At 41.0% G+C, this 18940-nt stretch overlaps 1 protein-coding gene across 1 annotated transcript in view; it reads right to left on the reverse strand.

Annotated features, from left to right (window-relative positions):
- Window positions 1-655: 655 nt before the first annotated feature.
- IFT81 (intraflagellar transport 81) overlaps window positions 656-18940 on the reverse strand; it is a 36173-nt gene continuing 17888 nt past the window's right edge. Inside the window, exons 11-18 of the mRNA XM_065851702.2 lie at window positions 11296-11445; window positions 9256-9384; window positions 8980-9069; window positions 7952-8038; window positions 6320-6391; window positions 6148-6233; window positions 3087-3132; window positions 656-2146 (exon numbers count right to left, since the gene is read on the reverse strand). Coding sequence (XP_065707774.1) covers window positions 1964-2146; window positions 3087-3132; window positions 6148-6233; window positions 6320-6391; window positions 7952-8038; window positions 8980-9069; window positions 9256-9384; window positions 11296-11445 — 843 coding nt within the window. The 3' untranslated portion in view covers window positions 656-1963. The remainder of the gene's footprint in view (window positions 2147-3086; window positions 3133-6147; window positions 6234-6319; window positions 6392-7951; window positions 8039-8979; window positions 9070-9255; window positions 9385-11295; window positions 11446-18940) is intronic.

Here is an 18940-nt window from a genome sequence, read left to right on the forward strand (position 1 = left end):
TCTGAACTATAGTCTGCTTCCTAAATATGTCCATTTTTGGTGATTATCCCATGTTTTCATCATGTCTCATATCTAGTTGTCTGTATTTAACTATTGCTGACAAGCATTCAAAAATCCCTCCTTTAGGAGTCCAGGTACATATGGACCGTAACTTTCTTCAGCTCAATGGGCCCTACAGCGCAACGCGGGTTTATATCACAGGACAGCAGGGAGAAAACGCACAGGTCTCACACTGTATAGGCTGCATATGTCCTTTTCCTGAGCTTCTCCCTTCCCACACGGCCCATTCTCTCCCACCCCGGCCAAATCTACCTCTGCCTGTGTCCTACACCACGGCTTTCCTTCCACGCTCACTGAGATCCTGCATAGGGGAAAACCTGCTGCTTCCCCTCATCCCGGGGAAGATTAGCGTGCAGCTGCTGAGAAAGACTATCTCCAGCTATTCGGCAGCGTGGGAGGGCTTACATGAGGATGTCCTGGGAATCTACGGATCTGAGACCCACTCCTTACACATGCTCTGCAGTTTTCAACCCTTCGGAGGGCATCTGAAATAAATTTCATTCAAACCTCTTCTTCCTGTGGCCCAGCAAACTACTTGTCACTAACAATTTACCTTCTTTCACCTAGGAAATGTAAAAAAAAGAATACCATACTGTTAAAATGCAGACATCAGATTTTATTTTAGGTCTGTTAACAAATGTACTTAATATAAAGGCAAACCAGGAACTATACAATTACCATACTCTCTGTTGATACAGAAAACAGCAGGAGGTATCAAAGAAAGCAAAATTATTTTTCATGTCCTAAGAAGACATTCTACTTCAGGCAGGAAAAACAAACAAAAACCCCACTAAAATAACCTATCTAGAAATTCAGTAATGTAAGAGACAATAAGAACAGCAAGAGTTCTGGTCCCCCAGACTTATCTCGCTGCTTCTGATCTGTGACAGTGGCTCAGCGGCGCTCATCCGAAATGACGAGGCGTGAGGGACAGTTTCAAGCTTCACCTGCATTCCTCTTACCTCGGGTCAGCCGCGGGTCTCTTGATGCGATTTTAAGCGCAGTGATAGTTGCCGGTGGCTCACAGGTCGCAGCCAGGGGCAGCCTTTGCCCATCTACCTGTTTTTCCACCCTAACGCACGTGAGAGCCACTGGGCCATATTTACATCCATCAATAACCCTCCGTCCCTGGGATGACTCTCGCTGGGTAGTGTAATCGTGTTAGTCAAGCACCGTTTGCACTTTCACATGAGCAAATCAGAAAAATTAGAAGGTGGTGCATGTGCAAGAAAAAAATATATGTGTTAAAACCAACAAAAGATAATGGAAAAAGCTCAGAATCCAAATAATTGTTCTAAGAACCTACTCCTGATGTTGTAGCAATGAACTGTCTCCTGGAAGCACAATCGGTTGAATTCAAGCGTGCAAGGAAAGTACGACTGGGAGTGCGTGGCAGGGTCTGTGCCGCTCGGGCAAAAACGGCTCCACTCCTGCCAGTCACGCTGGCTGAATAAAGACAATAGGGCAGGAGAGGGCCAGGGCAGGAGGGCAACAATTATACCGTATTAAGTCCCAGGCCTTGCAAAAGTGTAACCTTAGTGATACAGAAAAAGGAGCAGAGCAATTACGCAAGTTTTCTGTGACCCTGGAGGTGGTTTTCTTTCCCTTTGATCTCCCTGCAGTTGCATGCTGTTCCCAGCCTCATAAACCAGAGATTTACAGTGCGGTTCAGCCCAGTGCAGCTCTCATAACCAATCTTCCCAACCACGTTACGTTGTCACTTAAACAACGGAGGAAAAGCTTTGCAGAGCGGTTCGTTTCTCTCTTTGTTTATCCACCAAAACCAAATAATGTACAACAAATTTATGTAGAAATGATGAAAGCAATAATTTTTAGTAAGAGTTTACCTTTAAGAAGCCAACACGTTGTCTTCCTACTTTACCTTGGTATCAAGAGGCAGAAGTCATAATACAAGTCTGTCTTTACCGCCTTCCTGAATGACTTGACCAATGGCTGTTTGATTTTGTTGTTTCAGGAAACATTCTCTCTTACATTCCATTAACTGCTCAAAATCCTGCCACATTTTCATTTGCTTCATATTTGGCCCGTGACTCTCCCGCACAACTTTCTGCTTCTCTCGCAATTTCTGTTAAAAAATATGAAAATATTAGATTTTTGGAACAGTTCTACGCCACAAAAATTGCTCACATAAGCAGCTTGGAATGACAAAGATTTTTATATGCTACTGAAATATTATTTTGTTCAAGTTGATAATACTCCCTCAAGTGATAAATGCATTAACACCTAGGACTTAGATCTTTGTATGGATTGACAATTATTTCCATGTTTTTAAACTGTCTAAATAATAATGGTATCTATTTGAGAAGTTATGCTAAAAATCTGAGTTCATTTCCATGCAGAGCTCTTGCACTATCAAGTTGCAACCTGCAGTTGATTCATATGATATTATAAACATGAAATTAATGTTTTACCATGAAACCTGCTACTGATTATTAACAGTGGCAGCCCAAACCTGTAAAAATCGCTCACAGACTCACTCGTGAAAAGGAAACTAATACAAGAAAGATGTTTAGTGTGAATTGGTAAACCTAACATTGTTCACGCTGATCTGAGCTTCATACAAGATTAAAAATGGACAAGTGCTTTTGTTTAACACCGCTGCGCTGCTGATCCCCTGGCCTTTAATAACAGTGCGAAGGCTGACAGGCTCCAAATTTATTGTCTTCAACAGGTTGCTTTATATACAACATAAAATGTGAGCTGGCACAGTTTGTTACGCCCGTGTTTCAGTCTCTTCTCCAAATGGTTTTCGGGGAATGTGCTGTCACGTTAAGCTGGTTGACTATCTTTTACAGGCGGCTCATGGTTACTCTGCAGGAAATCAAGCCCTGAAGAGCAAGCATGATCTCTTCTCAGGGTATTAGTTACCAATGCCAGCAGTAATGGAATTTTCTTTGTAGGCTGCAATATGCTTTTTATAAAAGACTAATCACAGCCTTTGGTAATAAGCCCCACAATAATACAAACTGTACAATGTTTTTACAAGGTAAAAACTTCATTCTTACCTTCCCAAGGTTTTCTTGTTCAAGGATCATCCGTGTATACTGTTCGCTAAAGGAAATACAAAATACTTTTATTACTATTTTATTTGGTTCTATGTAGTACGACAGAATAATGATGCAAACATAGAAAATTATGGAAGTATTGGGAGGTTCATAATGAGATAGAAGTGGAAGCATGAAGAAACGTTTTTGTCATTGCACAACACATCCCTTGACAGCAAAGCTCAGTTCTCTCCAATTCTCTCAGCTGAGAGAAGTGACAGCGGATAAGATCTCTTTCGTTTTAGAAGCAGGCATGATTACAGCACCTTCCAGCTTGAAGACAACATCAAGATCTTTTAAGATAAGACATACTAGATCCCTTTTTAATAATGCATTTATCCTGGTGACGTTCTGAGGTTGGCCACAGTGACCTCATTTGCCAGAGTTTACAAATCCACAGCCCTTCGTTGCTGCGAATGTCGCGTTACAATGAGCGGGATCATACACGAATGAAGGGGAATAGTGTTTCTCCCCAGGTTTGACAAATGCAGCGACTGTAATGGAACCGCTGTGTGTTCTTCACTTTCAGAAAACAGCCGTCACACTGAGGTGCCTATATATAGGCTTAGAAGCATAACTGTTGACATTCATTATTAAAAATCTTGGCTGTACACCTTTGTCCGTAACAAGTGGCTGGATCACTTTCTGACATATGCAAACTTGATAAATGAAACCTGACAATATAATCTGCAAACCATAACAGCACAATTCAGATTCATTACTCTGGACTTATTTTAAAATCTTCACTGATTCACTTGAAAAAAAAAATCAATTATTTTCTCTGTAACACGTATGGTTAGAGGTTGAGAGTTTGCTGGTGGAGTACAAAATAACCCAGCTTATCTAAAGAACTTTCCAAATTACTCAGAGTAGAAGAGCTTTACATAGAGAAATCCAAATTTCCAGAAAGTGATATCAGCCTTCATGATACCAGAGTGTGAGGGTTTGCTCAAGCAGCCACGTAGAACCAACACATTGTGTTTCTTATCTTCCTTCCACTTCTTCTAAGTTCTTCAGGCTTCCAACCGGAGCCCTTGGGCCCCTGGTCCTGCCGGCCACATCCCCACAGATGGGCTGGGCCAGGAATGAAACTGGATCATTTTCTGCTCTCTCCCTCTCGGACAGTTGTGGCCACAACAAACCTGAGGCTGCTCCAAGTGCTGCGCTGCTGATCACAGCCCTCCCCAAATGGAGGAGATGGAAAGCCACGCTCAAGCTCCTGATTTCCACTGGCACACAGCGTATGTTCACACACATTTGTCCTCAAGAGAATACTTTTAAAAGTAGTTTTGAACGTAATCATCAGGAGATTAGATGTCTTTCCTAGTAAGTTTTTCTTTACTATTTATAATGATGACTGGAAAGAATGCAACTTAATAACTTCATTAAAAATCCCACAACTTTCTATTTATGGGGAAGAAAATTAACTTTTCACATTCCTAAGAAGTGACTTCACAGAACAGACAGTTTATATTCAATAAGGAGGGTTAGAATTAAGACTTTTTTTGTTCAATATGTTGTTAGGAAAGTACTGTTCTATTTATGGTTCATTTTTACTCCGTTTACATTCCAGTGCCTGCTGACAAATACATTCGCATTCTAAAAGGATGTCTAGAAAAAAAATTATCATCTTACTTTATATTTTGCAAAGATCTCTATGTCAAACTTTGTTGTAATTCATTTAAATGTGATGGGTCTGCGACCTCTTACAGAAGGTCAGAAATGTGTGTGGTCACTGTGGGAGGAGAATTTCCCTGTGTGCCCACAGTTAGCAAGTGAAACGGGGACAGCGGGCACCGCGGTAACGCTGCGCTCACATTCTCCTCGCCATACCTGGAATGACATGGATGGACTCGCGCTTCATTCCAGCGTTTGGCTTGCGTGGTTTGTCTGTGTGACTGCTCACACTGTGGATCTTCGTTTCACAAGCATTTCAGCTGCAGCATTTTTTGCTTTGCATCTGTGAATAAACCCAGACCCTCCCCTTCCCCGCGAGGCCATAAATGGGCAGTGCCGGCTGTCGGACCCGCGTTTCCTCTCAGCTGCTTGGCGGAGCTGTCTTGCCTTTCATCCTGATGAATATTCACATCATCACTAAGATTTTTCTCACAGCCACTTCTCTTTTTATCCTTCTGCTTAATTTTGCTGTTTCATCATCTCGTATTAGATAAATCTTTCATTTCCTACAACCTTCCATTATTTTGTGAGATGGAATAAGAGGCTTCTTAGCCTCCACTCTGTATGACATGGTAACATTTAGACCCCTTAGCACAGATAATTCAAAATATCTCACGCTCAGAAATATCTCGTTCTCATTTCAATCTTTGGCAGGACTGCATAATTGAAAATGGAAAACAACACCATCAGCTCAATTCACAACCTTTTGTGCTGCTCTCCCTACCAGGCAAAGGCTGGGAGACCTGAAAAATCTCAGAGGATGCAGCAGCTAGAGTAAATTAAATTGAGTGTAAAGATGCAGGTTAGTGTGACGGTGCAGAACAGTATCATTCCACCTCCAGTAAGAACTGCAGATAGGAGCAAACCCACATCCATTTAGGATGAGCAGATGCAGTCCTCCAGCCCTGTACCAGTGACGGTGGCAGCTCCTGGACCTGGAAGAACAGTAGATTTGCGAGAAACAGCCAGAAGCCGAGGGCAGCACCTGGTTGCTCTCAGACTCAGGGGACACTTGGCAGAGGCGCAATGTCTGGTAGAGCCCCAGCTCCTGCAGGACCGAGCTGACGTGCAGCTTCTCTGAGCCTGTGCCAACAAGGGCTGCAAGTTAAGACTGCTCTCTGGGGCCCATAATCTCCAGCAGGAAGGGAAAATCTGTTGGTATGTCTGAGAGAACTCGTAGGTTTGCAGCAGTATATACTGGAATTCAAGATGCTTATTTTTAGATCATTATAGTGTTTCTAAATTTATCAGGTGAACTCCTCCAGTTCAAATGCCAGTGAGAAAATTCCTAACTTCAACCTTAGCTGATGAATATCCTTCAAAGGAAACATGTTAACATACGCACCGAATTGCCTTTCGTCTCTTCTGTGGGTCTGGGGAGACGTATGTCTTCATTTCTTCTTTAGCACGCTCCAGCTGTATTTCTAGATTCTATAAAGAAATACGTAATTTTAAAAAAAATATATAACTGCTATTTCTTTTCACAATGAACAGTCTGGTCCCTCCTCTGATCTTACCCTTTTCATGCAGTTAATGTAACGGTAGTTGCTTTCTTCCTGAACACACTCCTCAAGAAGTCCTTTCACTTCCTGTAGTAAAGAACAACATTTCAAAGGACATTGTAACTGGAAGTCCCCAGGAGATGCCCTGTGTTGCGATATAAACCACCAGAAACAGCCGTAATACCGAATTGGTAATTCCTTAAATATTTATAAACCTCGGGCTTTACAGAAGTCTCTTTTAAAGTGAAAGACAACTGATTGTTTTAGATTCGCAGTTTCAGTCACTGGGATGCGAAATGATTGTTAATTGGTGTTTATTAATATGACTGACTTGTAACAGACACTTCACAAGTGCTGCCAAGACTCTTGTTCCTAAGCACATCTTAAGTGCTAAATACAGTTGTGAACAAGCATTTCCTGGAACGCATCTGCAAAACGTGTGTCAGAAGCTACAGACCTGCTAATAGCACGTTAATTAGCAAGCAAAAATTATGTTAAGGAGTATGGATGTGGTGGGTTAGTCCCATCTCTAAATGCTCCATACCAAAACCCCTAATAATCCAAATGGAATTGGTGTCTCTGGTCGCACAGCAGCTGTCAGCTCCAAAGCTCGGTCACCGGCTGATTTTTCAGACCATCAGCTGCAAAACTGAATTCTACGGTTCAACTGCAAGAGTTTGCTGACGTCACGTCCAGCTTAATCAGTGGATGTGATTGTGTTAGAAAATGACTAAGATTTGTCTGCCAAGAAAAAAGCCTTGATTGCTACTGTAAAATAGCCCTTATGGAAGGTCTACTTCATAGGAGGTTCATCTGTGGACTCTTTTCTTTTGCCTGGATTAAGCAATACAAAGGTACTTTTAGTGCAGGAAAATAATTATCTATATATCCACCCACACTTTAAATGTACGCCTTTTTATTTTGAAATAGATCCCTTGTGTGGGCAAGCCCTTGAAAAATCAATTCCAGAAAAAAATGACAGGAGCTGATTTAGTGAGATAAAGCAGATTCATATAAACATATTAACATGGGTATGTCTGTCCCTACCTTAAAGGATTGAGCTGGTTTAAGTACCCCCCTTCCTAAAAGTGCTATAGTTCAAGTAATGCATAAGCTACATAAACACAAGGTCTTAGCTATACCTATATAGTTGTATTTTTAAAAAACTGTTGTATGCCAGAACACAAGACAGTCACATTTAATGAAGTGTCCTTGCCATCAATTTCAGTGCATTAATTGTCCATTGGATTGGTTGCTAATTTAATGCATCTGCTAGCGCACGTAAAGATTTGTCTTGATAAATTAAGCCTTATTTTATGGTCAAATTCTTTCCTAACAGATACTATCTAGGTCAGCAGGATTTCTGGCAGACGCATCTTGTTTGACGATATTCTTGCTACTCAAAGCTGGGTGTTGGTGGAAGGGCTGATGTGCCACCGAGTTCATTTGGCGCTATTCCGAACAGATGTGCGCAGGTCCACTGCAGCTTCAAGTATGATTTGCAGAGCCGTGAATCACCATCAACACATTTCCACCTGCAGTGGATTTGCACTTTTCTGTATCCAGAGGGCAGGGAAAATATTGTACCACAGTGAATAACGTGTTGTGCGGTGTTTATTAATGTGCACGAACAAGCCACCGTCTTACCTGTTCCAGTGTGGAGCGGTTGCTCTCCAACCCCGCTGCACAGCTGTCATATTGGATTTTTTTTTCATCGCGTTCCTGAGTTAATTCCTTATGTAAAAAGGGCAAAAGGGTACGTAAATGAACTATTCAATGGACTGACACGTGACATTCAGGCCGTGTCCTTGTCGGTCTCACCCATCAGCCTCAGCTCTGGGACACCCGCAGACACACACAACGCTCTGGACACATGGGTTTTGTTATGGGGAAGCCCCCACAACCCAGCACCCAACCTTCCTCCTCACAGCCACGTCCAGGGCTTTAACGTGTTAGTGTAATAGGGCAGCATTTGCCAGAAGAAAGGAAAAATAATAATTAAAACAGGGAATACTTGCTACCTAGGAAGTCAGCTTTCTAGTTGTGCACAACAAAAGCTTTAGCTGGACTTCATTTGCTGACACTTTTAATAGAACCATTAAAAGTAACTTTTCTGGAAATTGGGTTGATAAACGAGTAGCTCTATTTACTTCTGTGGCAATGAGCCAACCTACAGCAGCTGTGAACCTGAATGACTTTTTTTTCAGCTCTCTATAAAATTTTGAAAACAAATAGATTAATCTGTCCTTTCTACAGACCAATACAGGACTTAGATCAATGTATTCAGCTACTTGGATGAGATATTATTTGCAATCCATTTAAAAAGAAGAGCATTAGTTGAGATCATTAGTGCTGAAATACAGAAAAAGCTTCAAAATCAGTTTGGAAACTAACTTTGCTATGGTTTTGAACCATGATTTTTACATTTTCCCCTGATGTAGGAGTTTTTTTAAAGGACAAAATTTTCAGGCTGATTTTTTGCCTGCACTATCAGCTTTTGAGAATTCATTCTTTTACATGGGGCCTCTCCCAAATCAATGCTGACCCATTCTGCTATTTCCAGCTTTCCTTCAGAGCTGATTATGCCCTTGTACAGCACTACAGAGATCTGTAAATTAGACTTATTTGTGGTTCTGACTTTATTTACACAGAGTGAGAGAAATGTTCCCACTAACCTGGCACATTTGACGCAGCTGTCTCAGTTCTTTGATAACAGGAGCTAGGCTTGCCTTCTTCTCTGCCACCAGAGCATTCAGTTTTTTTACCTGATAGAGGGACAAAATAATACATGTTAATGCTATGATACTAATAGTACATCTATATAATTAGGAATGTGAAAAGAAAGAGAAGAAGGCATGTTAAGTATATGCTCACAGCATTTTGCAATCATTATATGCTGAGGAACCAAAGAGTCAACTTGAGGAAATACAGTAGTGTAAGACAAAAATCACCATTTCAGACATGTCATCGAGTGTCCGGCCTTTCATCTCATCCATTTCACTCTTCACTGCAGATACCCTTTCCAGCTCCTCCTGGGTGTAACTGTATCCAGAAATACCTTTCTTGTCTTCGATAGCTTGCTATAGACACAAAAAATAAATGCTGCATGTGAGTCCAATAATCAAGTAGCAGCAAACTCCTTCATAAGCCAAAATATTGTAGGAAGGTCAAAAAGGTAAGTACTGTAATCAGTTTATTTTACAATTGATTAATACTCTAGCTGCTATAACAACTAGTTGTTTATCTAGTGCCTGGATGGTGGGATAATACCAACTTTCTGTGAATATATTATTTGGTCAGACAGAGCCCAACGGAATGGATAGGAAGTTTCCACAAAATAAAGTGGCTTTAGATCAGGCTCTGACAATGTGGAAAATCCAGGTGCTTAATCTGAACTGTCAAGCAAAACTAAATAAGTCTTGTATTCACTATAGGAATACTCATACCGTCTTACCAAACTGTAGCATTACATTACATAAACTTTACATTTAATTATCTGTTGATGTAATGATCTTTAGCAACGCTTGCTCATTATGTCAGGAGGGTATTTTCTGTAATTTGAAAGCCAAGTGTTGATTAACACATCCGCAACTTGTTAAAAAGCAAAACATCCATTCCTAAAAGCGCCGTATATCTATGAACTCTGTTATCCTCAAAAACCTTCTACAACCGTATGTTTAAGAAAAGATGTGTCTCTCCTAATAGCTCATGCTGCCACGGCGGGAGCGTTTTGCAGTCTCCAGGAGCAGCGTGTGACAGGGTGTCACACCCAGGGCTAGAAAAAGCATATTTGATTCTACAAGGAAACAGCGTGCACTACTCAGCTGGCGGTCAGAACGTGATGAAGTCAAAGCTGTGCAGTTTCACTACGAGGTAGTTTAGAAAAGCTCAGGCTTGAATGGGAATACACTGCTGACAATGTGTAGCCACTTCACAGAAAAACTTGCAGCGCTTTGTCTCTGCTGTGATTTCCCTGGGAGATGACTGGAGTACGTTCGTTATCCTGCTGCAAATAAACACTTCACCAGTGAGAAGACACATGCACACACCTCCCTTCTAGCGGAGTAGCAATCACGAGAAAAAGCTCTGCTCCTGGTGCTTCTTTCCACCCAGGTAGCAGTTCTGGTTTTATTTTGAATTTAACAATGAACGTCCTACGGCAACAGCACATCAGCCGCTGCATCCATGTGAGGGTCGTTCCAGAGTCTGTCTCATGTATTTTCACACTTTCCATTTTCATAAGGCAAATACTTTTATGTTTAAAAATGCAAAATGTACATACAACAAACCAGATATAAGGTAAATAAAACCAAAATATTTTGATAACAAGAATACTTGATATATTGCAACAAAATACCACAGCAGTAGCTTTTTGTGAACTAAAAAGTTCACAACTCCTTGCATTTGGGATGTGTGCATATTCCCTGAATGCTTACAGTTGTGCATGACAGAAATCCTTCTGCTCTTCTGGCTTAGAAAAAGCATTCAGCCAGTTTTACATTTTTTACTTATTGTGAAACACATGTGTTTCTAAATATTCTGGGGTTAGAATGTTTCCTTCCTGCCTGCTATTTTTTTTGGGAGTACTTTTCCTATATATTTTGCAGCAGTAACTTGAAGCCTGGTTGCCGTTGATAATTTTCAAAGCCCTTACTATGCATGCCAATACCAAAAACTAATTTAAGAATCCAGCCTTGCTCTAACTGGAGTTAGTGAAGATTTACCATTGACTTTAAAAAGCAGGGTCAAGCCCCTCAGTCTAAAAAGAAACCGCACAACAGTCGTGACAGCCTGTAAGAAACAGATGCTGGACATAAAGTACAGCAGCTCCGCATAGTCACGGACAAAAATAAATGTTATACCCTAATGACTCTTTTGCTAATGACAGCGGGAGAGCTGAGGGCGAATGTAACAAAACAACACCCATCTCGTTACAGAGCTGGTATCAGGGAAGGGCGATGGGCTGTGGGAGCAGCGAGCGCTTGTTTTACCAACTGCTGCTGAATGGCCTCGTGGCGCTGTTTGAGAAGCTCTTCTGTCCTCTGGAGGATCCCGTACTCAGCTGTAATTTCTGCTATTTCCAGGCGCTTCTTTTTATAAAATGTGTTCTTGCTCCGAAGCTTATTAACATAGTGTTTCAACTGCAAAGAGAGAGAACAGAAATATCATTTAACTTAAAGCGAAAAAAAGGCCTTATCACAGACTGTTGCTATATAAAATGTAATTATCACATTTGGACTGCATATCGAAGATGAAGTGTTTAGAACAGAGGATTGGAATTCAGGATTCCCAGGGTCTATTTATTTTCAGCTCTGCATTTGTTCACCGACCGAAATCGAGAGAAGCAGCTCTATTGCTTTGTGTCCCAGCTCGCCCATTTGTAATAGTGAGATCACCGGTTCTGCTCACCACCGTTGGACAGTTGCAAAAGTAATTACTCTTTGCAAAATGCTCTGAGAATCATGGATAATGAAAAAGTTAATGTAATAGTCATTTGCACTTGTACCAGAGCAGCAGGTCAGCAGTGTGTAGCCCCAGAGCTCTGCAGCCCAAGAAACATGATAAGAAAGGACAGAAAAATTGGAAGAGGGCATGAGAAAGAGTCTCTTTGTAAAAAACGCTGTTTCTCAGTAGTTCAAAGATGTTGCTCTCTTTCCTTGACTCTTGCAGACCTAAATGATATCACTGGCTCAGCTTTTAAAAACAGGAAAATAAGAGAGCCCTTGCATAGAAGCAGAGAAATGCAATATATACTTCACTCAAAATCTAAAGTAATGGAAAATGTCTATTTTTTATTAAAGACTAAGTAAAATAATGCGTATTCTTACAGATCAACAGCCTTAGCTAATTTACATCTGAATCTGTGCGTGCTCAATTTGTAACACATATGAAATATCAGGTGTTGAAACAAACGTAATATTTTTCTTCACCTTATTGTTTTCCATCTGTTCAACACGCTTCGCTCTTATATTTTACATGAGAGCTAAAAGGCAGATGCCAGTCACAGCTCCAAAATGCCTCCAGATCCAGAGATGGAAAGCAAACCCAGTTTATGAGAGTTAATGATGTAAGAACGGGCTTCGGAACGTTCCTTGCTGAGGAGGGGACCAGCGTGTGAACACGAACCAGGCAGCCCCGAGGAGGAAACCCGAGTCCCGCTACCACCCAGACAAGTTTCAAACTCAAACCGAAAAGAACTTCCGATTTTGAAATTCACATGGATTTTTCTTTTTGCAAAATGATGCCTCTCCCTTCTAAAGAATAAATCCAAAACCCCAATGTGACCACAGCCTAAGAACCCCCAGAGTAACTGTATGTTCTATAAAAAGCGTCCTGGGCAAGATGCCCAAAATGAAATCAACCCTGTTCATCTGCCATCCTGAGCAATATCTAGGCCAAAGCTGCTTCGCTCTTGCTATGCTCCAGAACTATTTTTAAAGCCAAAAGCTATAAACGTTTTTGGTGAAAGAACAAACCCACAAATTACTCAATGTGCTCTATGCAGATTGGCCTCTGTGTGGCTTTGGAACACGGTTTTACATTGTGCCGCTACCTAGGACAAGGACAGACAAGGACATCGACCACAGCGCTGCGGAGCCACTGCCCTGCAGTCCAACGCTGTGTTGGATCATTGGCACACTTCAGATAGTCTTACCAGAATTAACTCTTTTTCACAGCAAATTCAAGTATATCTTCTTAGTTAATACAAAAGACTTCGCAGCTTAAACAATACCAAGTTTTCTGGGATTTTCAGAGATTATAAAAGTATAAATACCATCTTTAAGGGGAACAGAGCTGTCTGTCTTGATGGAATGATTCCAGAGATATTTCATTTGACCAGTGGAATATAGTAAAGAATGATATAAACGATGAAACTTACTTTGTATGTGACCACATACAGCTCTCAAATCTGAACAATTTTCTGTCAGTTTATCCCAAGATGAAAAGCAAATTATTCTTCTCTTCACTTCTATAACTACTTTTAAGATCTTGAAAATAGCTCGAGTGGGAGGTGGAGTATTTGCATATTCAATATCCAAAGCATAATGTATTTTACAATGGAAGTCAAAGGATCTTGTTGATTAAAGAACCGATTCCACCAATGTTCTATTAATAGTTGACTAAATTAGGACTATGTAATAAAAATTTCATCCCAAATGAACTCCAAGTTGCTCACATTGACAAGTGGAACCTATTCTTTTTAGCAGATGGATGGCTGTTGATCATCATCATCTCTAGCTTTTTAAAAGCAAACTTAACCTTTCACAGAGCTTTTATTGTAGCAAACCAAGTAAAACAAGATATAAACAATGGCAGCAAACTGATAATACCTATGGAAAATCAATCAGAATTTTCAAATGACTTCATCTGCTGCAAACATAGCACAGATTAGTCCCTCACACTCCCACTAACTGAAGGTTTCTGGAGATCCAGGGCCAAATTCAGAGCCAGAGCTATTAGATTTGACTCCACTTAAATCAGCAGCGCGTAGGGATCTTACGGCAAAATCAGGTTTCTTCAGCCTAAAAGCTGAGAATCATTTGGTAGGTTTGCAAAAATTATAATAATATTAATAAATAAGCTTATTTTATGTGCTTTCATTTGTGTGAGCATTACTTGTGAGGCTTTATACATCTTATGCTCACATCTGTATGTAGATGAGAAATCAAGCCCTCAAAATGCTATAAAACATCATATTTTACTGCGGCAAAAGGTCATCTAAATAATTTGCATAGTTCACCAAAGAATACCATAGTTGAGCTGTATCACATTAAAGTGAACTAAGCAAAAGGAATCCATTTGTGGGCAGCAGCGTTTTCCCATAGAGCGGGTGCCCCGGACAGAAACGCGGTGGCTTGACCTCCAACACTCCCCAGCGACAGGACGGACCAGCCCGGCCCGCGGCCGCTGCCGAGCGCTCCTTTCTCAAGCAGCTTCACACAAATAGTTATTTAAGGTTCAAAGATTAAATGACTGGACAAGAACCAAATGCTGGCACTGAGTGAGTGGTTTAAGTAACCAAGCCCGGAGACCCGTGTTTGCTGGCCAAGGCAGAGCCCCCTGAGATATAAAAACTGTGCCAATGGAGGCAAAGAAAGATGGTGCTTTTGCACTTGGCTATTTTTATGGGTGACTGTCACATAACGAGCGTGGAATCTAGATTATGAAATAGAGTGAATGAAAACAGGACTTGGATCTCTCACATAACGCAGGTATCTCCAATAGCATCCCTGAGCAGATTTCCTGTGTTATGTTCTGTAATAATAATCCAACACCACCAGTACTTTATGCTTCTCCGCTTAATCTGAAAGTGATTGCTATCACCAGATTGAGTTTTACCGCACTTTTGTGGAATAATTAAGTATTACGACAATTCTAAATATGATAAAACTGAACCACAGCTACTGAAATGGCTTCTCCAGGACCAGAGTCTGGCAGGTCACCCCTGTCTGGAGAACGTGTGTTGACCACACGCTTCAGTGCTTCGCTGAACCTGGATCAAAGCCCAGCTCCTCTAAGGCTTAGTCTTATGCTTTCACCATAGAGCCATCATTTCACCTCCTTAAAACTAACATTTGTGCCATGTGAAGTCTTCACAAGGTTCTTACTCCTAGATTATCATTAAAGGAGAAAATGGTTAAGCTTCTTTTCAGAAAAGAACAAATCCCACATTAATCCCTCACTTTAGAGTCAAAGCTTTTAAAATAGTATTTGCTGGATCACTGTATCAATCTGTGTTATAGTGATCAAAATATTCTTCATACTAAAGTACTGCGGAAAATAAAGTATTAATTGTAAAAAAAATATTCAGAAATGCATAATCTAAACAGGTTGCAAATAAACAGTTTTGTTAACTAAAAGTTTTGGATAAGCACAATAATTGCAGAAAATCTTAGCTATCTCTATTTTTATCAAGAATTGAGGAACAGATGTTTTAATTTTCTAGCTAGACCAATTAACAGGACACAGACTGTCCAAAGTCTTAACATTCCATTAGGAAAAGTTTGTGATCATGACATATTCCCAGTATTTTTTGCTAAAACACTCTAAATTGAAGCTAGGACAGCCACTGTTGGATATAGTTAATAACTCATACATAGGACAAACTTCTAAAAGATACAAGCAGTATTACCCCAATCTAATAAAATGAAAGTATCCTACAGGCTGCTCATTGGACACATCAATCAGGAAAATTCTTCATTCGCATTAATTAGGATGTCTCTTCTAGCCATGCTTGCTTCTGGTCGGGAAAGACATTAAAATAACCATTACTGGTAATTTGGATCAATCATAATCTTTATAATGAAAACCCGTTTTGTTATCACTGGAAATGCACAGATCAATAAAACGGATGATTTATTCATGCCAGTGGGTGCTGCAAGCGCAGTCGGTTCAGTTCAGATCTGTCTGAATCACCGCATACATTTGGCATAAATGGTGGGTACCGTCTTACAGCAAAAAGCTTCTGCAAAGAATCCGACAGATTTGCCACTTTTGTTCTCCCAACTTGACTACCAGCTACTCTCCTATTTTCATGCGTAAGGAGCCTTTGATAGACAGGAATGTAACTGTGCCCCGTGAAAAGTTAAGAGAGAGACAGCAAACAGATGGGATAATATACTCTGGGTCTCAGCTTAAAGCGTTTAATGCTCAGGTTGCGAGTTCCCTTACAGATACTCTCTTAAGAATCCCTCCACTCAGTCTGAACGCAGAAAACTGTTCCTGGCGGATTCAGATGGACCCGACAGTTTTAGAGGATAAGTGACAAGACCAGTCGGCCAAGACTGACTATTTTCTCTGTTTGCAAGTCGAAACTTCTGTTAATATTACTTTAGCAGGGGGCAGGTAGGCAAGGACGAGCACTTGTATGAAAATGTAAATGAATATGCAAACCTCGCCTATCTGTTGAGAAGCCAATAGCGCTTTCTGTGCCACTTTCTCAAAACCATATTCATTTCAACACTGCAGCTAAGCACAGCGATGATACTGTTCTATTCTGATACCTTGGGAAAGTCTGGGTTCTTGGGGCCCTATGCTGAACTCTGCAAAGTACAATGTGTTGTGTAAAGAACTAAAAATATCCCAGCTTTACCTAGGATCACTTGTAATTGAACCATCCAGCCTTCTAAGTGTCAACATTTGAGTCCCTAATTTTCAGGATCTGACAGCTGCAGCTTGGAGCCTGCCAAGATTGCCCCATGCTCATTGTACTTTGTTTGAAGTACTTAAAAAGATTTCATAATCCCCGCAGCAGACAATTTATTCCTACTTTTTTGTGTGTCTGATAAATGAATTGGTTATTCCCTGCTGTTTCTTCTATCTAGCCGTACAACCTCTCAAACCCAGCGGAATGCTTTAACATTCCTTTTTATGATTAGAGAAGAAAACAAAATGCTAGCACCTAAAAACATAAGCCAGGATTGACCTTCTGGTGAAGTGCTAAGATGACCTCAACCGGAGCTCCAAATCCTGGTATGGGAGCACAGGGTAGGAAGGCACTAATTCGTCAATGGCCAAGTCTTCCAAGTGCTGTGATGAAAGAGGATGCAGCAAAGTGAGACCAAGAGAAGATGAGAAATACTGGGTATAGGAGAGAATTCTTTAGCATTTAGACAGGTGAAACACGACGGGATTAAAAGCCTGTTTAAACTTCAGAGAGCAAAGTGATTTGTCAAGAACATCTCTTTCTTCCTTTTTGACAATGGAGGAACTAAATGTGAAACGTGTGTGACAGCAACAAGAAAGCAGAAGGAAGCTCTTGGTTGACATAGTGCAAAGTGAAGGCTGAACGTACAACCTCTGTCCCCACCGACCACGTGTAACAGCGACTCACCGCCACACGAACAGAGATTGCCTCTGGTGTTGGCTCAGAGCTGGAGCAAGAGCACTGAACCAGAACATACAAGTTTAAAAGCATAACATATCAGAAACAAGTCTCTAGCAAAAGGTTGTCTGGTGAGTGATGAACCGAGACTCTTCCTGATGAGAGAGAACCTGTTCACTTCACTTGTGCTTCATCACCTCTTCCCTGCCAGCTTGTCTCACCTCTCAGTCCTGCCTTCTCACAACCCAGCCGGAGGCAGCGCCAGTTCTGTAACAGGTGTTTGCAGTGTGCTTTCAGGAGATATGAAGACGATAGTACCAAGGTTCTATGCAGCATTTTTGGCAACAGACATTTACAGAAGAATTAAATACCACTATCTGCATGATAGGATGAGGAAACTGCGACCTTTGGAAAAGCAGCTATCAAAGGTATCAAGAATTCAAATCCTTTCCTAGTTTTTAGCCATAAGAGACACTCTTTCTACCATTTTACACCAGTGCCTGTGAGCACCACTCCAGCATACGTGATAAAGTAATAACCAAGAGTAGGACACGGACTGTGTGACACTGGCTTCCCTGGGCCAACGTGCAGACACTGTTTTACAAAACAGCAAATGCTTCTTAGGGAAAGACAAACATTTCTGATTTTGAGCTGACGGTTTTGTGCCAAGTGCTCGGTCATTTCCAGATGATCCTTGAAGTCCCTTCCAACCTGGTGTTCTATGATTCTATGATCTATTCTTCACTCCTCAAAATAAAGACTTGAAAAGGTTTTAAAAGTCAAAAGCGGAACATATTTTAACAAACGGAATGCAGGTTCTGCTCAAAACAGGTCTTGTCGTTTTCCTGTCCTGAGCCTCTTCCTTATGTAAGACAATTAACTTAAATTTTTCATTATTAATCCTCTTATGAGGTTCTGTAACTGTTTCCCTCCTACCCTGCTCTCCTTGAATTCCTCTGGATCAGAGTATGTTGTCCCCCTCAAGAACAGGCACAACATAATTCTTTCTTACCTTACAGTGCATTTACAGATAATGTAAAACATATGTTGCTGTCTTGGTAATGCATTCTCATTGAATAATGAAACATTTCACATGTCTTGAAACACAGATTGTCTGCTTTCTTAAAAAGCTGTCCAAGACTTTAGCAACATGCCCACTGGGGTTGAAAACCCTGTAGTGGAGAGAAATCTAATGCAGCAGTCTCCTTATTATTGTTACCTATGGGACACCTATGGAATGTGTATAGCATATCAACATCTTAATTCTTCAAAGCCCCTGTGCCATCGCCTCCACCTGTAGCTTTCATCTTGATTTACAGAAGGGGAGAATGGCAAGAAGGCTCAAGTGAAGTACGCATAGATTCCGTATTACACAGGAAGCTTCTGTGCATGACCATACGCAGACACACTCTGTACTTGGTTCAGTCTCTAAAACTCCTCTAAAAGAACAGTGATTTTTGTGGAGTGGGCATGTCCTGCGGCACCAGGAAGGGAGGCCCTTCCACCACGGGCGTTCCCTGCATTGAGCAGTACGTAAAAAAAGCGCCGAAACAAAGAAAAGGCAAGCGAAGAGTGCTACTCTTGAGAAATGATGGCAGCGCAAAGAAAGACAATACATGAGGGAATGAAAGGATATATTAAGTCCAAGAATGATGCAGCTAAAATATTCTTTGCTTTAGTGATTCCGCCTGTAAATACACTTAGCAAGCTTCTTCCAAACTGAGAAAAACTGCTGTCTTACAAAAAGTCAATCCATTCTGCTGACAAACCACCGCCCAGCTGCGGCAGCCTTATTCTCTGCAAACTTCTGA

Source organism: Patagioenas fasciata, chromosome 17 (genome assembly GCF_037038585.1).
Source record: "Patagioenas fasciata isolate bPatFas1 chromosome 17, bPatFas1.hap1, whole genome shotgun sequence".
Classification (NCBI taxonomy): Eukaryota; Metazoa; Chordata; class Aves; order Columbiformes; family Columbidae; genus Patagioenas; species Patagioenas fasciata.